The sequence below is a fragment of the Apus apus genome, chromosome 4 (genome assembly GCF_020740795.1).
Source record: "Apus apus isolate bApuApu2 chromosome 4, bApuApu2.pri.cur, whole genome shotgun sequence".
NCBI classification, from domain to species: Eukaryota; Metazoa; Chordata; class Aves; order Apodiformes; family Apodidae; genus Apus; species Apus apus.
In genome coordinates this window covers 76,175,123-76,193,745 of record NC_067285.1, presented here as the reverse complement: position 1 = coordinate 76,193,745, position 18,623 = coordinate 76,175,123, and the positions used below count along the sequence as shown (strand labels likewise).

At 36.3% G+C, this 18,623-nt stretch overlaps 1 protein-coding gene across 23 annotated transcripts in view; it reads left to right on the top strand.

Moving 5' to 3' along the window:
* Positions 1-18,623, top strand: part of NEK1 (NIMA related kinase 1) — a 48,056-nt gene that overhangs the window by 22,760 nt on the left and 6,673 nt on the right. For 11 of the 23 annotated variants that reach the window (XM_051616451.1, XM_051616460.1, XM_051616457.1 and 8 more), the window contains 15 exons: positions 100-202; positions 1,980-2,063; positions 2,601-2,684; positions 5,078-5,155; positions 6,191-6,286; positions 7,097-7,270; positions 8,859-8,924; positions 9,008-9,239; positions 10,326-10,481; positions 12,290-12,481; positions 13,065-13,185; positions 13,395-13,477; positions 14,409-14,626; positions 16,927-17,081; positions 17,900-18,111. In XM_051616451.1, the coding sequence (XP_051472411.1) occupies positions 100-202; positions 1,980-2,063; positions 2,601-2,684; positions 5,078-5,155; positions 6,191-6,286; positions 7,097-7,270; positions 8,859-8,924; positions 9,008-9,239; positions 10,326-10,481; positions 12,290-12,481; positions 13,065-13,185; positions 13,395-13,477; positions 14,409-14,626; positions 16,927-17,081; positions 17,900-18,111 (2,054 nt within the window). Of the gene's footprint in view, positions 1-99; positions 203-1,979; positions 2,064-2,600; positions 2,685-5,077; positions 5,156-6,190; positions 6,287-7,096; positions 7,271-8,858; positions 8,925-9,007; positions 9,240-10,325; positions 10,482-12,289; positions 12,482-13,064; positions 13,186-13,394; positions 13,478-14,408; positions 14,627-16,926; positions 17,082-17,899; positions 18,112-18,623 lie in introns of those variants that run through there. The other 12 variants (XM_051616459.1, XM_051616472.1, XM_051616455.1 and 9 more) reach the window with 5 other exon arrangements.

Here is an 18,623-nt window from a genome sequence, read left to right as displayed (position 1 = left end):
TCTCTGTGTGCGTGTGTCCTGGTTAGAATAAATGCAGGGTGGGTTTTTATGAGTGTCATATTTGAGACTTTGATCTTGCTATGTGTTGCAATTACTCAGGCAAAAAGGATGGATATCTGCAGAGAGAGCAAAGCAAGTTGAAGAATTCTGGCAACGAAAGAGAGAAGCCATGGAAAACAAGGCTCGAGCTGAGGGACACATGGTATGGAATCTGGTCTTCCTTTTTATGTTACTGTTTCAGCATGCTTTTTCAATCTTTGAAGTAGCATTATAACAATGAAATACAGACTAAATGTTTTCCTTAGGTATTTTTTTAAAAAGAGAATGGAAGGTGGGTTTTTGCGTTTTGTTACTGATTTTACTAGAATGTAACAGAATTGTGCAATACATTTCTCATGACTCTTAAGTTAACTAACAAAGGAAAATACCTTTTTTTGCATGTGTCTAACTTGATATTACAAGTTCTAGAACATTCATTTACTCTTTTTTTCTGTTCAGAGCTTTAAAGTTTTGGTAAAAATGAAAATTCATATATTATTCAGTAGCTTGAACCTAAAATGAAGTTTAGTTAAGCTGATACAGCTAATGATCAGATATAGTGGTGTGTTTTACAAAAACAGATTCCACTTTTTGAGAAGATGTTTTAAATGGATCTACCTCTGTTAAGGTTGATGTTTCAAAGATCCTTGCTTTTTAGAGATTAACTAGCGGACAGTGTCATAAAATATTCTTTTTCTTCATGTTTGCAGTTCTAAATTGCAGCATTCCTTTAGGAAGTTTGTTTTACAGTAAAGATATCTTGGACATTAGTCATTTGCACTAGGACTTTGTGTGGTTTGACTAGGGGTTTTCCTAATGTGGAGAGTTTGGCTTTTTGGGTGCTTCTCATATATATATGATATATGTATATGTATATTAATCATATACAACCAAATCACAGTATCACAGTAGGCTTCTGCGATTAAACTGGCTGTGCTGGCGTTGCAGTGAGATGAGACCAATTGCAGATTCACGGAAGCATCTCCTGAGTTATATCTGAGTATCAGATCATGATCCGCAGCCTGATCTTTCTTGCAGGGATTGTTTCACTTGTAGTAAGCAATTCTTAGATACTTAGATTCCATGCTTTGATGGTGAAATATCCTTAGATTGATATATGTGTTTTAAAGCATGAGTCTTCCTCTTAAAAAACATGGTTCTGTTTTTTAAAAGACTAGTAAATAATGTTGAAAAAAATTAACAATTCTTGTTACGACTGTCTCTTCTTAGAGAAGTCCTTAGTATTACCCATTTTGTTCTTGACATTGTTGGCCATAATTTAAATGTATGAGATCAATTAATGCAAGATACCCAAGTATTCAGGTCAGTGTTTCTCTGCTGTATTCAGCTGAGCCCAAATGTTGTATTCTTAACTGGCTGCCATTGCCAGCAGAAGTTCTCAGCAGCTTCCTTTTATTTATACAGGAAAATAATTTGACTAGCTGGCAGTAGTTCTCTTGCAGGGATGGAACTATTGTCCAGATTGTGATGATCAGAGAGGAGAAATCAGTAGGAATCACCAACTAATATGCAGCTCTTTGTTGTATAAAGACTTGTAAGTCAAATTACTTGCAATTTAAATTTTCAAGTGAGTCATGTTTGACTCAGTAGTTGAGATGATACGTTCAGTCATCTCTAAGCTGCTGGCCTGATGTGCTACTTCACAGTAGGTAATTTAGGCTTTCTAACATAAGATAAGCATAATTGCAGGGAGACGGCAACTATATTCTCAAAGCTCCAATCTTTTATCTTTGACTACTCAAAATTTGTAGTTATTACTCTCATATTTTGTGAAAGAGAAAAGGGGTTATTGGTTAACTTCAGAACAACTGCAGACCATTGATGGATTTGGTTTCTTATATGTGAACAGTTATTGGATAAAGCAGATAACTTTAACTGCCCTAGACACTTTAAATTTCATACCATTAAATGGCAAACAGGGTACACTGCAAAACGCAGCAGATACCTATGGAGGCAGGCCCATTTCTGCAAGAGGAAGGAAATCCAGAAACAAGGAGGAAGAGGTATGCTTGCTGCATGTTTGCCACGTTGCTCATCACACAGGTCTGACCTTGACTGTGCCTAGTTTCCCTGCATGGTTCATCTGTGTAACAAAAAGAAAGGACTTTATAAATTCGTAGGAAATTATTTACTTTATGAAGTTCTATATGTTGTCTGTGTTTGTTGTTGGTTTGGTTTTTTTTAATAATCAAAATAATAGTTGCCTGCATCAATTTGTCTCAGAGGGGTTCTTGAACATGCACACAGATAGATATGACTGTATATCTTATTCCTATAGTGATAAATATAACCATTTCTATCCCTCAATGATACAAAATGTAATGATAGCTTAATACTGTGAAACACTGCCTAAAACTGAGAAAACTGTTCCAGTTTTCTTTTTCATTAAATGAGAATTTTTCTGGAGATAAGTAAATGCTAAAGTGGTGATAGTAATAGTGTGTGTGGGAGGCTTCACCCATCTTATTTTTTTGTGGAATCTTATGTATTTTAAATTACTGGAGACAGTAACTGAAACTTACTTCCTTTTTTTGCCTTAGGAATATTTGGCAAGATTAAGACAGATCCGGCTACAGAATTTTAATGAACGTCAACAGATTAGAGCAAAACTTCGTGGAGAAAAGGTTGGTTTGAAAAATAATCTGAAGTACTTCTGGAAGCTGGCTATGGGGTATAATGTGTTATCACTGCAGGAAAACTTTTCTCATAGGCAGTTTTATGCATTGACATTTAGTCCATCTCTTCTTCCACAAAATACTGTTATTTCAGTGCTAGAGGTGGAGCTTCAGTGCCTGTAATCTAGCAATGTTTAAAAAACATAAGATTACCTCTGAATTTGACTCGTAAATTTCCCATCAAGCGCTAGCATGTGCATATTTATTTGCTTGTAGTTGTGGGAACTTCTCCAGAATTAACTTTTTGACAATGCTCACAGAGAATACATATGAAGTGATTGTTTTCATACATTCTGTAGGTGTGTATTAAATTTAGAAATGCCTGCTTGAGCTCAATTTAATCAATACACTTTTTTTTCAAACATTGCTTTTACAAAATATGTTCATAAAGCAACAAAGCCAAAAGAATATTCATAAAGTAGATTCAGAATGAACACTTCTTAAGATGTCAAATGAATAATCCCAGGCACCTTTGGAAGCAAGCCATTTACTTGCTTTAAAAAAAGTTTGGTTTGAGAGGCAATCTATGTAATAAATACGGTCTAGAGTTTGTTTCCATCTTTTCATTAACCTACCGTGTTACTTGTACTCCTGTCTGTTCTTCCTGTTCATGTCCATTTGTTTTAAGCATGTTTGGGTATCCTCAAATGATTACCTGATTATATATTCACATTGTACTTGGTGATAGAAAATTGGATAAATGTACCTCCACATAAGCACCCGTATTAAGTGCTTTTGTGCATCTCATGTATAGTAAGTGGACATACAAGGCAAGAGCATGTCCAGTACCACTCAGTTTCTTAGACCACCATCCCAGCTGAAAAGTTCTGCATTACTGCTGATTTGTTGTGTTTTTTAAATGAAATACTGTATTTTTTTTCCTGTGTTAGTGACTTCTTTTGAGTAGTTTTCTTTATTTTTAACCTTGGTTTCATCTCCCTGGTGAGACATGAGGGTCCCAAATTCAAAAATTTGTTTGAGGTGCAAAACTTCTTTAGTGCATTTAAGAGGAATCCTTGCCCCTTTAAATCTCAAATGAGTGAGCAAAAGACAACTGTGTTTCTACCTGAGAAGGCTATTCAAAATAGTTTCTACCAAGAAGACTATTTATAAGATATGCTGGTGACTAAGTCTGGCATGGAACTAGTGTGGACCATTCTCCAAAGTTTATCTTGAGCAGCATGAGGAAAATCAAGGTCTTCTGAATATGTGAAGTTACCATAGAGGCTGATCAGTGAAGTTTTAACACTAGCACTGGCTCACATAAAACACTAAGCTGATGCATCATAACCCCATAATCTCTTAATTTCATTTGGTGCTAATTTCACTCGTAACTGCTGTTTTGGACAAGCTTCAGAACTTGCACTGGGGCTAGTCATCTCTCTACACAGCCCTATAAAGTCTTACTGTCTCCTGAGTACCCTTAGAATACTAAGGACAGTGCTAAAATGTTCAGCATAGAGTCATTGCTGTACTGCACTGTTTCTTTTGTTTTTTTCATTGAGCAGCTGCAGGACCTTCTCTGAAAATTAGGAGCACCCACACCCTACATGCAGTATGGGTGCCTGCAGAGCTAAAGGTACACTCCAGAAACCTTTGCGTTGAAGGCCAAGGCTGTAAAATCAAGTGCTGTTACTGTGACTGTGACAGCAATTCTCTGTATGGATTACTAGGCATATCAGGAACCTAACTTTCTCTCCCAGTGGCTGTACCTTACCTGGGGCAGTGTTGTATGCTGCCTTCAAGTGAACAGGGAATAGATGAGTATGTTTCCATGAAGTATACCTAAACTAATTTTCAGAATTCAGAGACCCAAGTTTAAGAGGTTTATTTCTTGATGACCTGTGGACGCAGACTTCATTGTGATTGCTAACTTTTACAGGAATACCATCTCAGACCAAATCTTGTCACAGATATGTTTGTTTCCTTACTGCATAATATTTTATACACAATAGATGAACATATATGTATTCATTTCTTTGCCTGTGAAGAGTGCCAATGAAGTTTTCCTGTCTCCAGTACACCTTACTGGCAGAGCATGTTAGCAGTGATGAGAGGTGGCAGGTGAGAGCCCAGCCTCATTAGGTCACTTCCCTTGCAACAGCAGGCACGTTACATTTTTCCTAGCTTATGAGAGCTTTGTACTTTAAAAAAAAAAAACCTCCCACAAATCTCTAGAATGGAGTTCTGTCCAAGTAGACATTGCATTTGGTTGGGAGTTACCTAGTAAAATTATTACTTGTGTTAGTCACACAGTCAAAGTGATCTGAGTAGTCACTTATATTACTTTTCTTTTAAATACATTAATTTATTACAATTTTCTGAGGACTCTTACTTTGCAGAATGAAGCTGCCAGTTCTGATGGACAAGAATCAAGTGAGGAAGCTGAACTGAAACGCAAAAAGATCGAAGTCCAGAAGGTAAGTGTTGGGAGGGAGGAGATGGAACTTGCTGTTTTCAGATTTGTTTCATGTTTCATTAAGTTTTGTACATTTCATTTTGCTATCAAGAATTTTTTCATACATCCACTACAAGAGGCTTTTATTTTAACTATATTGAGGTAACAACTTTGTTCAACTGTTTTATTTCAGTGATTTTGAAATATGTTGTGACATAGCATAGCACGTCAAGGATTTTTGTGGTCCTTGCCTTTGAGATTTTTCTCTAGGTTTCCTTTAGTCCTAAAGGCAGTTTGGTATAACTAAGATAGCATTTTCATACTGAAAGGGAATGGAAGATGTACCTTAAAGAACAGCTTTATTTTAGTTAGTAAAGGAGGGCAAAATTCCTTACATGTGCTGACATAGACTACATGTGGATTCAAAGGTGAGGTATATACGCCTGTGATGAAGTACATTTAAACCAAATGTGTTTCATAGAAATCCAATGTTTGACTGGCACTTTATTCCATGTGGTGTTCTTATGTCCGTATTTCTACTGTATGATACAAAGCAAGTATTACTTTGTCTAGTCTGTGACTTTTTTCCCCCCATCATCTGCAAAGAGCACTGTAAAAACTAGCTAACATTACTTGAAATTAGAGGTCAAACAGCAACTGAAGTTTTTTGTGTTTATGTTGAGTAAGTATGTAAAGTTTAAACTGAATATTTTATATTTTATTATTAATGCGTTTAACTTCAAAACTGATTTTAAGTAGAGATTCTGATTTTACATTGCTCTATTTAAGATTACTATGTACACTAAAATATAACCGTAGACTTAAAAAACTGTAATTAAATTTTAAGGAGTTGTCATTAAGTCAACATAGAAGATCGGTTGTTATACTTGTTGTATCAGTGATTTTAATTGTCAGTGGAGTCTTCGCTTCACAATCTGTACAGTAGTAAGAAAAAGCAAGATGAAGTAATCCAAGAATGTCTTTTAAAAAATGTTCCATGGATCCTAATGGCTTTTGTGATTTTAAGTTGGTCTTTCTGTTTGTTTATTTACTACAGGCCCAAGTAAATGCTCGAGCTGCAGTTCTGAAAGAACAGTTAGAGAGGAAGAGAAGGGAAGCATATGAAAGAGAGAAAAAAGCCTGGGAAGAACATGTAAGAAGACTAATCTGTTACATGCAGTTAAAGTGTGTAGTGCCATGTTGTTGCAAAATTAAAACTTTATACTGGTATCTTTCAAGCTTAGATAATTTGTCTTCTGAAACAGAGGAGAGCACCAATCAGTCAGAATTCCCTCATGAGAAACCTATTCCTAGGTATACTTGAATGAAGAATTTGGTTCAAGAATTTAAGAACATCAGACCTAAGAATCATTAGGATTACCTTAAGCATTTTCTTAACGATCTGTAACTTACCAAAATGTACCTAATCTTCTTGTGCTTCTGTGTGCTGTGGAGTATTAAGTCCAACTAGTAAAATACCACTATAAAGAACAGGGTGTTGTGAAACTGATAAATTCAAAATAATTTACATCTGCCATTGGCAGTTGTCTGTTGTATGAAAATATGTGGCATTATTGTCCTTCTTTAAAGGTTTATATGAGCCTGTTTCAAACTATTGTGTTTAACGTGCAAAGTCTTGGAAGTTAATTTTTACATGGGCATGTAGTGGTAGAACAAGAGGGAACAGTCGTAAACTGAAAGAGGGTAGTTGTAGGTTAGATTAGGTATTATGAAGGAATTCTTCCCTGTGAGGGTTGTGAAACACTGGAGAAGGTTGTCCAGACAAGTTGTGGAAGCCCCATCGCTGGAAGTGTTCAAGGCTAGTTTGGATGCGGCTTGGAGCAATATGGAAGGTGCCCAGGCCTTTGCAGAGGTGTTAGAACTAGATGATCTTTAAGGTCCCTTCCTGCCCAAACCGTTGTATGGTTCTAATTTTATTCCTTTTATTTATTTTTCTATACAGCTGGTAGCAAAAGGGGTAAAGAATCCTAATGTGCCTTTTCACGTGGGAGCTTCAGAGCACAGTCCTTTGCATGGACTACAAGAGCTTGGAGCAGATCTTCCTAAGCATCAGCTTCCAGTGAAGCCTGGTACACCAGTCATCTCCATGACTTCTGCTTTGAAGGAAGTGGGTGTGGTAGGTACTTTTTCCAAGAGGGTAAAATTAAGGAAAAAAAACCCAACTTATTTGAAACAGAATTTTTAGAAAAATGTGTATATTAGGTAGAAAAAAAATTGTGAAGTACACTTGTTGCTTCTAATTAGGGAAGGAAAAAAAGAAAAAAAAAGTACAAATAAAAAAAACTTTGGAAACTGTTCAAATACATCTGTGCGCAGAAATTCAAATTCAGTCAGTTTTCAACAAAATGGATTATTTATGATGAACCCTAGGCTGTAATTTCAATTTTGATCATTTGGTCATGATTAGTGGAAGAAGACCTCGACTAACCAGCATTTTCATCAGACTTTTGCAGAGGGGAGTTAAGGATTTTGTAACCTGGTGGAAGAAAATAAATTTTGAATGATAGAACTCTTTTGTATTAATTTTTGTGTTCAGTAAGATTAAAAGTATGTGCTGGTTATAATAGAGAATATAAACTTACTTAGAATTTAAAAGAATTTAAGAGACTTGAACCTGAAAATGCTGTCTCTTCTTGTCTAAAACAGTATTGGAGATTTCCTGATTACTTTTTCCTGAGCCCTGAAGGCAAAGACTGTGGAATATAGTGAAGCTTAGTGCTACATGGTGTTTATAAAATGTAATGTACTGAAAGATGTCAGTCGGTAGCTGAAAAAGTAAACAAATAATGTTTTGACAAATATTCAAATAATTAACACATTTTTTCTACATAGCTAATTTTCCCCCCAGTAATACAAAATGGTGATTATAAGTGACTAAAAATTAGGACAAAGAGCAATTGGAGAAGACAAGCCTTGTACACAAAGATTCTAAGTTCTCTGTTTTTGTCTTCAACTTCTAGTTTTATTATTTTACATAGTTACTGTTTCACAATTTTGAAGAGTAAATCTGCTTTCTAAATGAAGTTGATGTTGGTTGCTTTTGGAAGCCTGGTAGATCTTGTGCTATCATTGACATTTTCATTGCTCTCATAATTGAGGCACACTGAACACAATGCAGAATGTTTCCCTGAAAAATGTACCACATGATGGAATATTTGCCTTAGTTTACTGTAATTGTTCACCTACCTAGACTAAACTGGCTTAATCTGGGCAGGCTTTCTGATATGCTTTCATATAGCAAGGAACTACTATTTTCTTAGTCTTTAACATATGCTGTGATAACTAAAGTTGTCTCTTCTTGCTTCTCCTTTTCTTTACAGGTGGTCCTTGACTTTGTCTTTGCCATTTTTTTCATTCTCATAGAGAATTACTCATTTCTAGCATTGCAATTTGGTGGCATTTTTCTGTAGAGGCCGTATTTAGCTTTATCTCTAGATGTTTTGTGTGCTGAACTTCCACTTGTCTGCTTAAAACTGAGCCTGATTCATGTGCTCATCCCTTTCAGATAGTGAATGGTTCAAAGATGGAAGCTGCCCTTGAAATTGTCTTTGGGAAGCCCCATAAAAACATTCTGTTTCAGTATCTCAGCAGTTTTCAATTAAAATATTTTGGAGGTGATTTTTCACTCTTGTGTCTATCAGTATTATCAAGGGTTTTTTTTCTGACATATTCTACGTTGTTTTTCATGTTTCTTGGACTTTAAGGATGAACATGTGACTGCTATCCAGGAAACAGAGGAAGAAATTAAAAAAACAGATTTTGCAATGCAAGTATGTGAAATTGTATTGTTTCATTTACTTTTTCTTTTAAGAAAGGTATCATTTTAAGTGATACGTATTGCCCCTTATTTCAGAATAAACGAGAAATACTGAGAAGATTAAATCAAAATCTTAAAGCACAAGAAGATGAGAAAGGAAAAAAGGAGTGTAAAAATATCTCTGAGTCAGTTGGGGCTGAAGATGGTAAGGAGCAACAAAAAGGTGACCATCCCCTTTTAGATCGCAAAAAATGGGAATCTGGGGCATCTGAGCTGGTAGTTCCTCTAGCTCAGTTATCAATGGAAGATTCTCTCTCCACAACAGATGGTAAGTACTTTTTTGTCACCATGATATTAGTAAATCATTTTACCATGTGTAATGTCTGTTTTTATAAAGCAAATACTCTTCATTATTATCAGGTTATTATCTGTCATCTTGTTACCGTGCCATCTGCTTCTAAACAGCAAGTCGTTACATATTCCCTTGGATAAGGAATAAGGCACAGGCTGAGTAATTAAGTGGCCTGCAGGAGACTGTGCAAATAATTTCCTAATTTCAACAAATAGCTACCTAATTAAATGCAGGGTTACTTTCTTTGAGCTTTCTTCATGTCTTTTAAATAGGCACTAGTTTAACAGAAGGAATAAAAAGCACTTAAAATATATGAAAGTTTCTTGATCCTTTTAAAATCCTTTTATGTTATCAGTAGAACAATTCCAACTGAGGGTTTTCTTGGTTTACATTTGTTAACATTTATTGCACCCTTCTTAGCTTTTTTCCTTTTTTTTAAATCAAGCCTGTCTTTTCAAATTTTCTGTCTGCCTTCTCTGGTAGAAGACCTTTTTCCTGGTTTCAGTTTGTCATATTAAGGGTCTGTCTTACATTGTAGAAATAAATAATCACGGAGAATGTGACAGACTTACTTCATAGCAGAGTAGTTTTACACAACTAGGATGCTAGAAGATCAAGAAACTTCTTTTGCTCTGTTCTTCTTTGTTGCTTTATGTACTCTGTTTTCCTTTGAGGGAGAAATAACAGAAAAAAAATACCAAAGGATATCAGGACAAGACACTTTCTAGTTTCCCATTTCTGGTAAAGTTAAGATGATCTCGTGCCAGTTTTAAACATTCTTCATACTGTTTTCTTTTGGAGTGCTTGAACTGCTGAAAAAATCTCCTGCTGCTATTGACTTGCAGATGTTAACTGGCATTGAGTAACTCCTGTTATTAGAATTGGCAGAACAAAAACTCACTTTTGAGCACAGTTTTTAGGCTGTCTGGCTTGGGGTGAGGTGACATGAGCTCTGGCTTTGTAGTTTTTAGTTTTGTTGAGGTTGGTTAGTTGTTTATTATAAAGAAAGTAAATAAAAGTTTGTAATATCTAAAAAATCCTGTATTTGTGTTTGTCTCTCAGCAGGTCAAACTCTGGGTGAAGTAATTAGGTTAGATAATAGTGAACCCCACAGGAAAGTCTGGGGCAAAAGCCCTACTGATTCAGTCCTGAAGATCTTAGGAGAAGCAGAGTTGCAGCTGCAAACAGACTTACTGGAGGAACTAGATGTAATAAATGGTGAGCACCGCTGGCAATTATCTGCACTGCAAGTGTAGGAAGTGAGAGATTGCCAGTTCATCTATGGAGAACAATTGTGAAGTCATAAAAGCATGTTCTGTCCTCGCTTTCTTTCAATTTTGGGGTGTTGCTTCAGTTCTAAATGTTCTAAATGTCAGCACAAGCTGATACTGGAAGACAGGAAAATATTGTGAAATCAGTGAATTGCTAAGAAATCAAGAAGAATGTGCTAAAAGGCAAGGGTCTTCATTTTGCTGAAAAGTCTTGGACTTTGCTTATTGATAGAAATTAGTCTGTTTTTTAAAAGTATGTCATTGAATTAATATTGTATTAGATAGATCCTGTAATCTTCTTAGCATGTGACTTACCGTATCAGTGGAGTAGGCAACCTACCTGAGCTTTTGTCTCAGAATTATACCTACCATCACCTAAAAACACTAATAGAGAAATGGCCTAAAAGGTCCAGTTCAAGGTCTTAATTCCAGGGAAAGACCCAACAAGTTGGGAAACTAAATAGCCCTTCTTCTGCCAATAAAAAGAAATCAAAAAGCAAATAAAAAAGATGGCAGGGGGAGGAGAAAGGACAAGATTCCAATGCAGAAAATAAAAATGATTGGCAGAAAAATGATTACCAGTCAGGCCCTAAAATTCCCAAATCTCCAAAAGACTGGCAAATGTGCTAAGATTAGTTAAAAATGGGGACTTTGAGCTTATCTGTGCTGTTGGGCCAAAACGTTATCCTGTAACATTTGTGGTAGACACAGGAGCACAAATTTCCACACTAAAAGCTGATGTGGCCAAGCAACGTGGCATTAATTTGTCTCTAAACCCAATATTTGTAAGTGGTGCATTTGGTAACTCTGCTTTACAAAGAATGGCTAAAGTCTCTTTAAAACTGCCAGGAGAAGACAAATTAATTCGGACTGAGATGATTGTGGGTGACATTCCTTACATTTTATTAGGGATGGATGTTTTTATGGGCCGAGCATGGAGAGATGAAAACGGCCCTTATTGGAAATTTGCACACCCACCCTAAAGGTTAGATTGTTACGCTGTGCTCCCTGCCTGCCACAAAGCAGGATGACAAATGTGCAACAATATTCCATTCTTGTTGCTGCCAAAGAAGGCATTAAAGAAGTAATTTCTGATTTAAAACGAGGTTACCTGTCTTTCTCCGTTTAACTCCCCAGTTTGGCCTGTAAGAAAACTAAATGGTAAATGGAGAATGACAGTCGATTCCAGAAAATTGAATGCCAATACAGATGCACTCACAGCTGATGCACCAAACGTTGCTGATCTGGTGCTAGAAATTCAGGAGGCAGCACACCCAGTTCTGGACTCACTTGATGTAAAGGATATGTTCTTCCAAATCCCTATTGACCCTGAGGACCAAAAATACTTGGCCTTTACTTGGGATGGGGTAAAGTACACTTTTACAAGGTTGCCCCAGGGATATAAACATTCACCCACCCTGGCCCACCACATGCTTGCTCGTGGAGTTTGCTTAGTCTTTTGTGGGGGGGAGAAGACGGGCTGTTCTCCACAAGCTCCTGGATTTGATCCATTCCAGTGACAAGAAGGACTTATGTTTATTCCAAGTTTAAACTTGTACTAAAAATAATATGGCATTCTAATTTCTGTATTTCTAGCTTTCCTCTTTGTAATAGTTATAATAAAAGCATGCAAACCTTTCTATTTTATTTTCCTTTAAAGAAACAAAAATTCTCAGTTTACTGTGTAGTCACATGGTAGTTTATTATCAAACTGTGTCAAAGCAGTGTTTAAATAGTAGAATAATTTTGTGTTAGGTACTGCAGAGCTCCTTGAAGGAGATCATCGGTCCTTAGCTGTAAAAGAGGAGAAGGAAGAAAAAGCTTTTCCTACTATTGGAGCCAAGTCTTCAGTACTGGTTAGTGCAACTGAGTCTGACACGACTGTACCAGAAGAATCACAGAAAGCTGGACCTACTGAGGTGGAGAGCAAACCTGTTACACTGGATGGTAAGTAATTTCATTAGTAATTCTAATTTCAATCTGTTTTCCAATTCAGTGAGGGCAGCTAGGGTCCTTGGTACTTTTATATGTTCCCATAAGTAATGTTTGTTTTTTACTAACACCTTTTAGATAGGCCCAAGTGCTTTCTATGTCTGTGTTGTAATTTGATTCACTGAGGTATTTTGTGAATATCCAGAAGCCTTTTCTGTGTGCTTACAGAAAACTCTCTAGAATACAAGTGGAATTTTAAAGGGCTTCAGATGTTTTTTTGTTGGTGTTTTGTTTCTTTCTTCTCATCAGTTGTGCTAAAATATTTTGCCCTATATGATATCAGCACCCTGCTGATATCTGGGGGAATACTACTGGGGTTTTTAGAAGATATAGTTGGCTGGAGCTTTAAGATACTTTTCTTTTAGCAGAAACAAAATTTAGCTCTGGGGTAACAAAACTTCATTTTTTTTTTTTTTCTGCAAAGTGCAGAAAATTATTCAAGCTAAAGTATTTATGTGTAATCTTAATATGTATAGCCTCTCTTGCCTTTTTGTTTGTGATTCGTTCTTAATGAGACATATGACTTTATTAATTTTAGAGCTTGATGATTTAGAAGAAGAGGTGTTAGAAGAAACAGAAGATACGAAGCACCAGAGTAAGGAGAGTAAGGAATTTCCCATCACTGTTAATGAAGTATGGGTAAAAGAGAAAGAGGATAAGTAAGTGTTATTATTCTTATCCCTGTCTCTCCAGTTCAAACAACTAGCTTTAACTGAGTAGGATTTAGATAAATCAGTTACAATGTTCAGCTTAGCTGAAGCTTCATTACTTCTCTGCCATGTTTGTTTTACTGCACTTGGTGACTTCTTTCTGTAGACTAATGACTGGTTTTATGTGGTGTTTCCCCTGGTGTGGTATTTTATAATAGGGCACAACATGACAGCAGAAATGAGGTAGCTTCTCAGAAACTACTGCTTGACAAGGGGCAACTGCAAAAGGAACCCACAGAAGGTCAGTTAAAGTCTCGTTTTGTTTATTGTAGCTGGAGTACTTGAGCCATCCCTTCTCACTTCTTCACTAACCCCAAAAGAACAGGTTTTCCATTTTAATTTTCTTTAATTCATACTTGTAAAAAGCAAATTTTTGATGGATTAGGAATACAAAATGTGGGTGTTTTATTTGCCAGTTTGTAAGAAAACATATAACAACAAAGCTACATTATGTATAGAGCAGGGCAGTGGCCCACGCTCATACTTAGAAGTGAATGTCAAGTTTCTGAATGTCACAACTCTAAAATTACTATTTTAAATGGTATGAAATCTGATTATTTTACTTAATCAAAGTGTTTCTTTCTAGACATCTCAAATTAACATTGAGCTGCAGGTTGGATAAAAAAAAATAATTATAATCTTACTGTTAATGATAATCTTTATTGCATGGAAGAATTGCTTGCTCTTGGAGGTCTTTGAAGTAACTTCAGAAGGTCTGCATATTTTACAGTAGAATAGAAAACACATCAGCAATGCTATCAAGTATCATTGGTGATACTGTTGCATCTGTTTATGGATGTTTAAGCAAACAGTGTTGTTTAATTATATTGAGGTATCTTTGAAGAAATCTAGTGTTAGGCAAGAAGCAACAGATGACAATGGATGACACTATGATTTCAGGCATGTACTGGTTAACAAGAAACTAGAAGGCATGAGAACAGAACAGACTATAGCTATATTCTCAAAAAGTTTAAATGGGAGAATTTCACATTATAATGTATTTACTAAAATAATCCAAAGAGATTTTAATACTTCTACAGTGCTATCTATTTTTGCCTTTAATTGTACAACAGATATGAGTTAGTTTTATTCACTTTAATTATTTTCTGCTTAAGAGCTTAGTGTTTTTAATCTATTTAGCTTTGTAACTGAACTTTCTTTTAACATATCAGAAACTTGTTCTGGTGACTCTCTGCAACCTGAACCCTTATTCCAGAGGGTAACACAGCCCACGGTTGTACCAACTGCCTCACCAGTTCTGTCAGCTCAGTCTTCACAGGAAGAGCCTTTTGTACCTCGTTCACGTTCCATATCACCAGCAAAAAATAAAGGCAAAAGTTCATTGTTGATTGGACTTTCTACAGGGCTTTTTGATGCAAACGACCCAAAGGCAAGTTTAAAAAACAATACTTGTTTTCCTGCAGTAATATTCTTATTTTCCTTTTGAGGCTGAATGAGGCCGTAACAGATGGCATAACGGCATAACTATTTCAGCAGGTGTTCATATTTGTCTAGCCATGTCTGCCCTGCTGTATTACTGTGCTGAGTTCATGGTATCAGGAGGACTTGTGCAGCAGTAAGAGTCTCTGGTTGCACCATTCAGTAGCCTGTGTCCAGGTGTTTGTGGAGGAATGCCACTGCTTCTCTGAGACGCAACTGCAGGAGTTCATTCCTAACTTCTTGGATCTGCTTTCTCCCTTTTGTGCAGTTTTTCAGACTTATTGCTACTTAGTCACCATAAACTCAAACAGTGAACAGATCAACAAAGATACCTTGTCATTTCTGGCAACCAAGTGATTGAGATTTTTCCTGTAAGATTTACCCAGCTAGCACAGGTTCTGGCTGTGAAGCAGGAAGACTGAAGAAGAGTGAATGGAACTAATTCCTTTTCTGGAGGCCTTTCCTGACCAGCTACATGGGGTTAAGTAGCAGCTCACAGTCTGTGAAATGAGCATAGGATGGTGCCTTATGGTTTTGATGTGAATTTAAAAAGTTTTAAGAATAGTTATGGAACTAGTATATGAAACAGACTTCTTAAATTATGTGCGATACTTGGCTAGGTTCTGAAGTGGAAAGTGCATGAAAGAGCAGCTCCTTTTTGGAGAAACAATGGTGGCAAGGGTTCTCTGGAAACTTGCAGAGCTGCATTGCATTCAGTCAATATGTAGTAAAGGATTTCCTAGGTGGTGGAATGCCAGATAAGAAAGAATGTTTCTTCTTTTGACTCCCAGCCCTTTTTTGTGACTGCATGAAAAGAGTTGCACTATTGATGATACTTGAATGCTAAATACTATCTATTGGTTTTTACATTGCTAGGACTCATAATATCAGGGATAGTGCCATTTGCATCTGTGGGAAAATAAGGCTTCTTGACAAGCTTGCATTTGGGTTCACAGATCCATATATTCACATAAATGGATTTATTACTCTAATTTTGATTCCTCGAGAGTTAGTCCATCATTAACTTCCATAGTTTATGAAGCTGTTTATCTGGCAGTTGGACAATGATTATAGAAAAACTAACTGTGAGTAGAGGGAAGATGATCATTCTTTGTACCCTTACCAGATTTGTGAAGTAATGGAATATGCTTTATTATTAATTTCTTCAGTGGATCACTATGAATCACTTCAGTATGTTACTGATGACTGCATATTTGGCATGTGTTTTGGCCACAATTTTTAATGCAGTACCAGATGAGCTCTGCGTAATAGCAAAGAACTTGGAGAAAAGCAACAGATGTGGTGGTGGTGTTTCTGCTGCAGTAGACTTGATGCAAGAGAGCAACATATTCACTTTCGTCATCTAGTTGCACCAAGAGGATTTCAGTAGTTCTTTGCAGTATCTACAAACATAACTTTCTGGAATTTCCCAAATACACCTCTGCTGCAGCTCTTACCCGGAAACTAAGGAAACCTTTAACAAGAAGCAGGGCAGACAGAGTCAGTGTCTTATCTGTAGGCAGATCTGTATACTAACAGGAGTAGGCTAATAGGAAAAGTAGCATTTTTCAAAATACCTTGAAATTTTCAAATGATGGGGTAAAATGAGTCTTCTAATTGTTCCTTCACTTTGGTGGTAGTGGTCCAGAAGAGTGGTTACTCCTTTGATGTCAGTAATATTCTGGCCATGTGCTGACAGGTGTGATATTAAGCATATGTATGAATACACTGGCCTGGTATACATTACAGCTGAGGAACGATTTAGTTCATTAAAATTTAGGGGGGTTCATCAGGAGCAAACACTGAACAAATGCGAATAAAAGTTACTGTTTTCAGTGACCAACCTAGAGATATAATAAAATGCCATTTTCAAAAATATTCCTTTGTCAGCTACTTAAAATAGTTCTAAGCTGTAAGTCATTGACATACACACATTGTAAACAATTGCATATATATTATTTATCTATTGCAGTGTTTCTTTTCTTTAGATATCTGTCAAAGGTATGGAACAAATAGGCACAAATCAAGGCTCTGTATGTCAGCTGATGTTCTTAAAGCTTTCAGTCACTGTAACGCACAAAGGCAGAAGCAGTGCTTTCTTTTTAGCTGAGAGGCAAAATTCAAGATGTTAGATTGTTCAACAATTGAGTATCTGTGCTGGACACATCATTAATTTTGATTTTAAAGTATTTTGTAACCTCAGACTGTCTTGGGGATTATTGCCAAACAGGTTTTCTGTTACCTTTGCAGATGCTGAGGACATGTTCACTCCCAGATCTTTACAAACTGTACAGAACTTTGGTTGATGTTCCCAGTGTAGCAGATGTACAGCATCAGCATAATCTTGAAACAGATGATACAGAAGATGAGCAAGCCAAAGAAGGACCCTCTGATTCTGAGGATATGTGAGTGTATCAAGTTTATCAAGTATTTCAACAGGCACCTTACAGCAAGGGTTGTTTTAGTTAGATGCTAACAATTACACACAGCATACGAGCATGCATTTTTTACCCACATTTTAAAAATCCTGTATTGATTCAGCATTTACTTTGAGTCTTGTTCCAGAGAATTGAGAAGCTAATATTGCTTAAAATAGCTGTCTGAATTTCCTCTCCAAATCCCATCCAAGCTGTTACTCTGTCTGGCTTCTGCACCATGCATTCTGCTGAAGCAGATCAAAGCTCTTCTAGAAATAAAGATTTCTGTAGTATTTCCTTTCTTTGCATGTTCTGGGAATCTTGCCATCTTTCCTCCCTACTGTTATATTGAGATGTCCTTCAAGTCTCCCAAATTCTTTCAGGGGCTTCAAAATCTGACCCTGGCTCTGATGCCTTGCAGCTTGGGTAGTGTGGAGATGTAACAATCTGGTGTATCTATTCTGATGACATCTAGATCTCTCTGCTCCAGACACGTTTTTACCTTGATTGGGAGTATTGTATTTGCCAGGGCTCTATAGTAGTACGTGAATACTAAGATTTTTTTTTATTATCTTACTAACAAAGTTGAATTGAGGACCTGTCATCAACTTTTTTTGAAAAAGTCTGGTATCTGTTTAGCTGATCTTTATTTGCTGTGTCTTGCATGATAATATAATCAGGGGTATTTTTTTTGTTCCTTCAGTTACATTGGCTTTCCAGTTTGTTGGCTTAACAAAATAAATGAGCTCTTCCTACAGCATTTGTCTCGTAAAGAATGATATAAAATTTATATCTCTTTCTTCTAGTATGTTTGCAGAGGCAGATACAGATTTGCAGGAACTACGGGCCTCAATGGAACAACTGCTTAGGGAGCAGCCTAGTGAGGAATTCAGTGAAGAGGAGGAGTCTACTTTAAAAGCTAATGTCGTCAAATGCATAACAAATGGTACAGAGCTGGATGAAGGAGATGAAAATAACCCCAGCAGTGAAAGTGCACTTAATGAAGAATGGCAGTCAGGTATGATTTCTATTATACCTGTTTTATAAGTTATTTTTTGATGTTAACAATTCAAACAGGGAGTAATGTTTTTGCATTGTAGACTTATAATGAAATAAAGCTCTTATTAATAGATTTTATACAGAAGTTTAAAAAAATCAGATAATATTTAAACTTTCTGAGTGTTAAGGTCAACATCTAAGCAACCGTGTTGCAAATTAATGTTGGCTATTTTGTTAGGCAGTGGTTATATGTCACTTTTTTTCTAGTTGCCTAAAACTTATCTTAAAGGAAGATCAAAGACTCTGTGCATATCGTATATTTTGAATAATTCATGACTGCATTGTGAGAGTGAAAAATAGCAATTGACATGACTAGATTATCTGGGATCCAGCTTACGCTACAATTAAGTAATTTAACAGGCAGTCAAAAGCAACATGAAATTATCAACCTTGTCCTTAGTCCAAAGTAGCTGTTAATGCAGTCAAACTAAAAATGAGACAGAAAAAAGTATTATGGCTTTTAGCATTTTG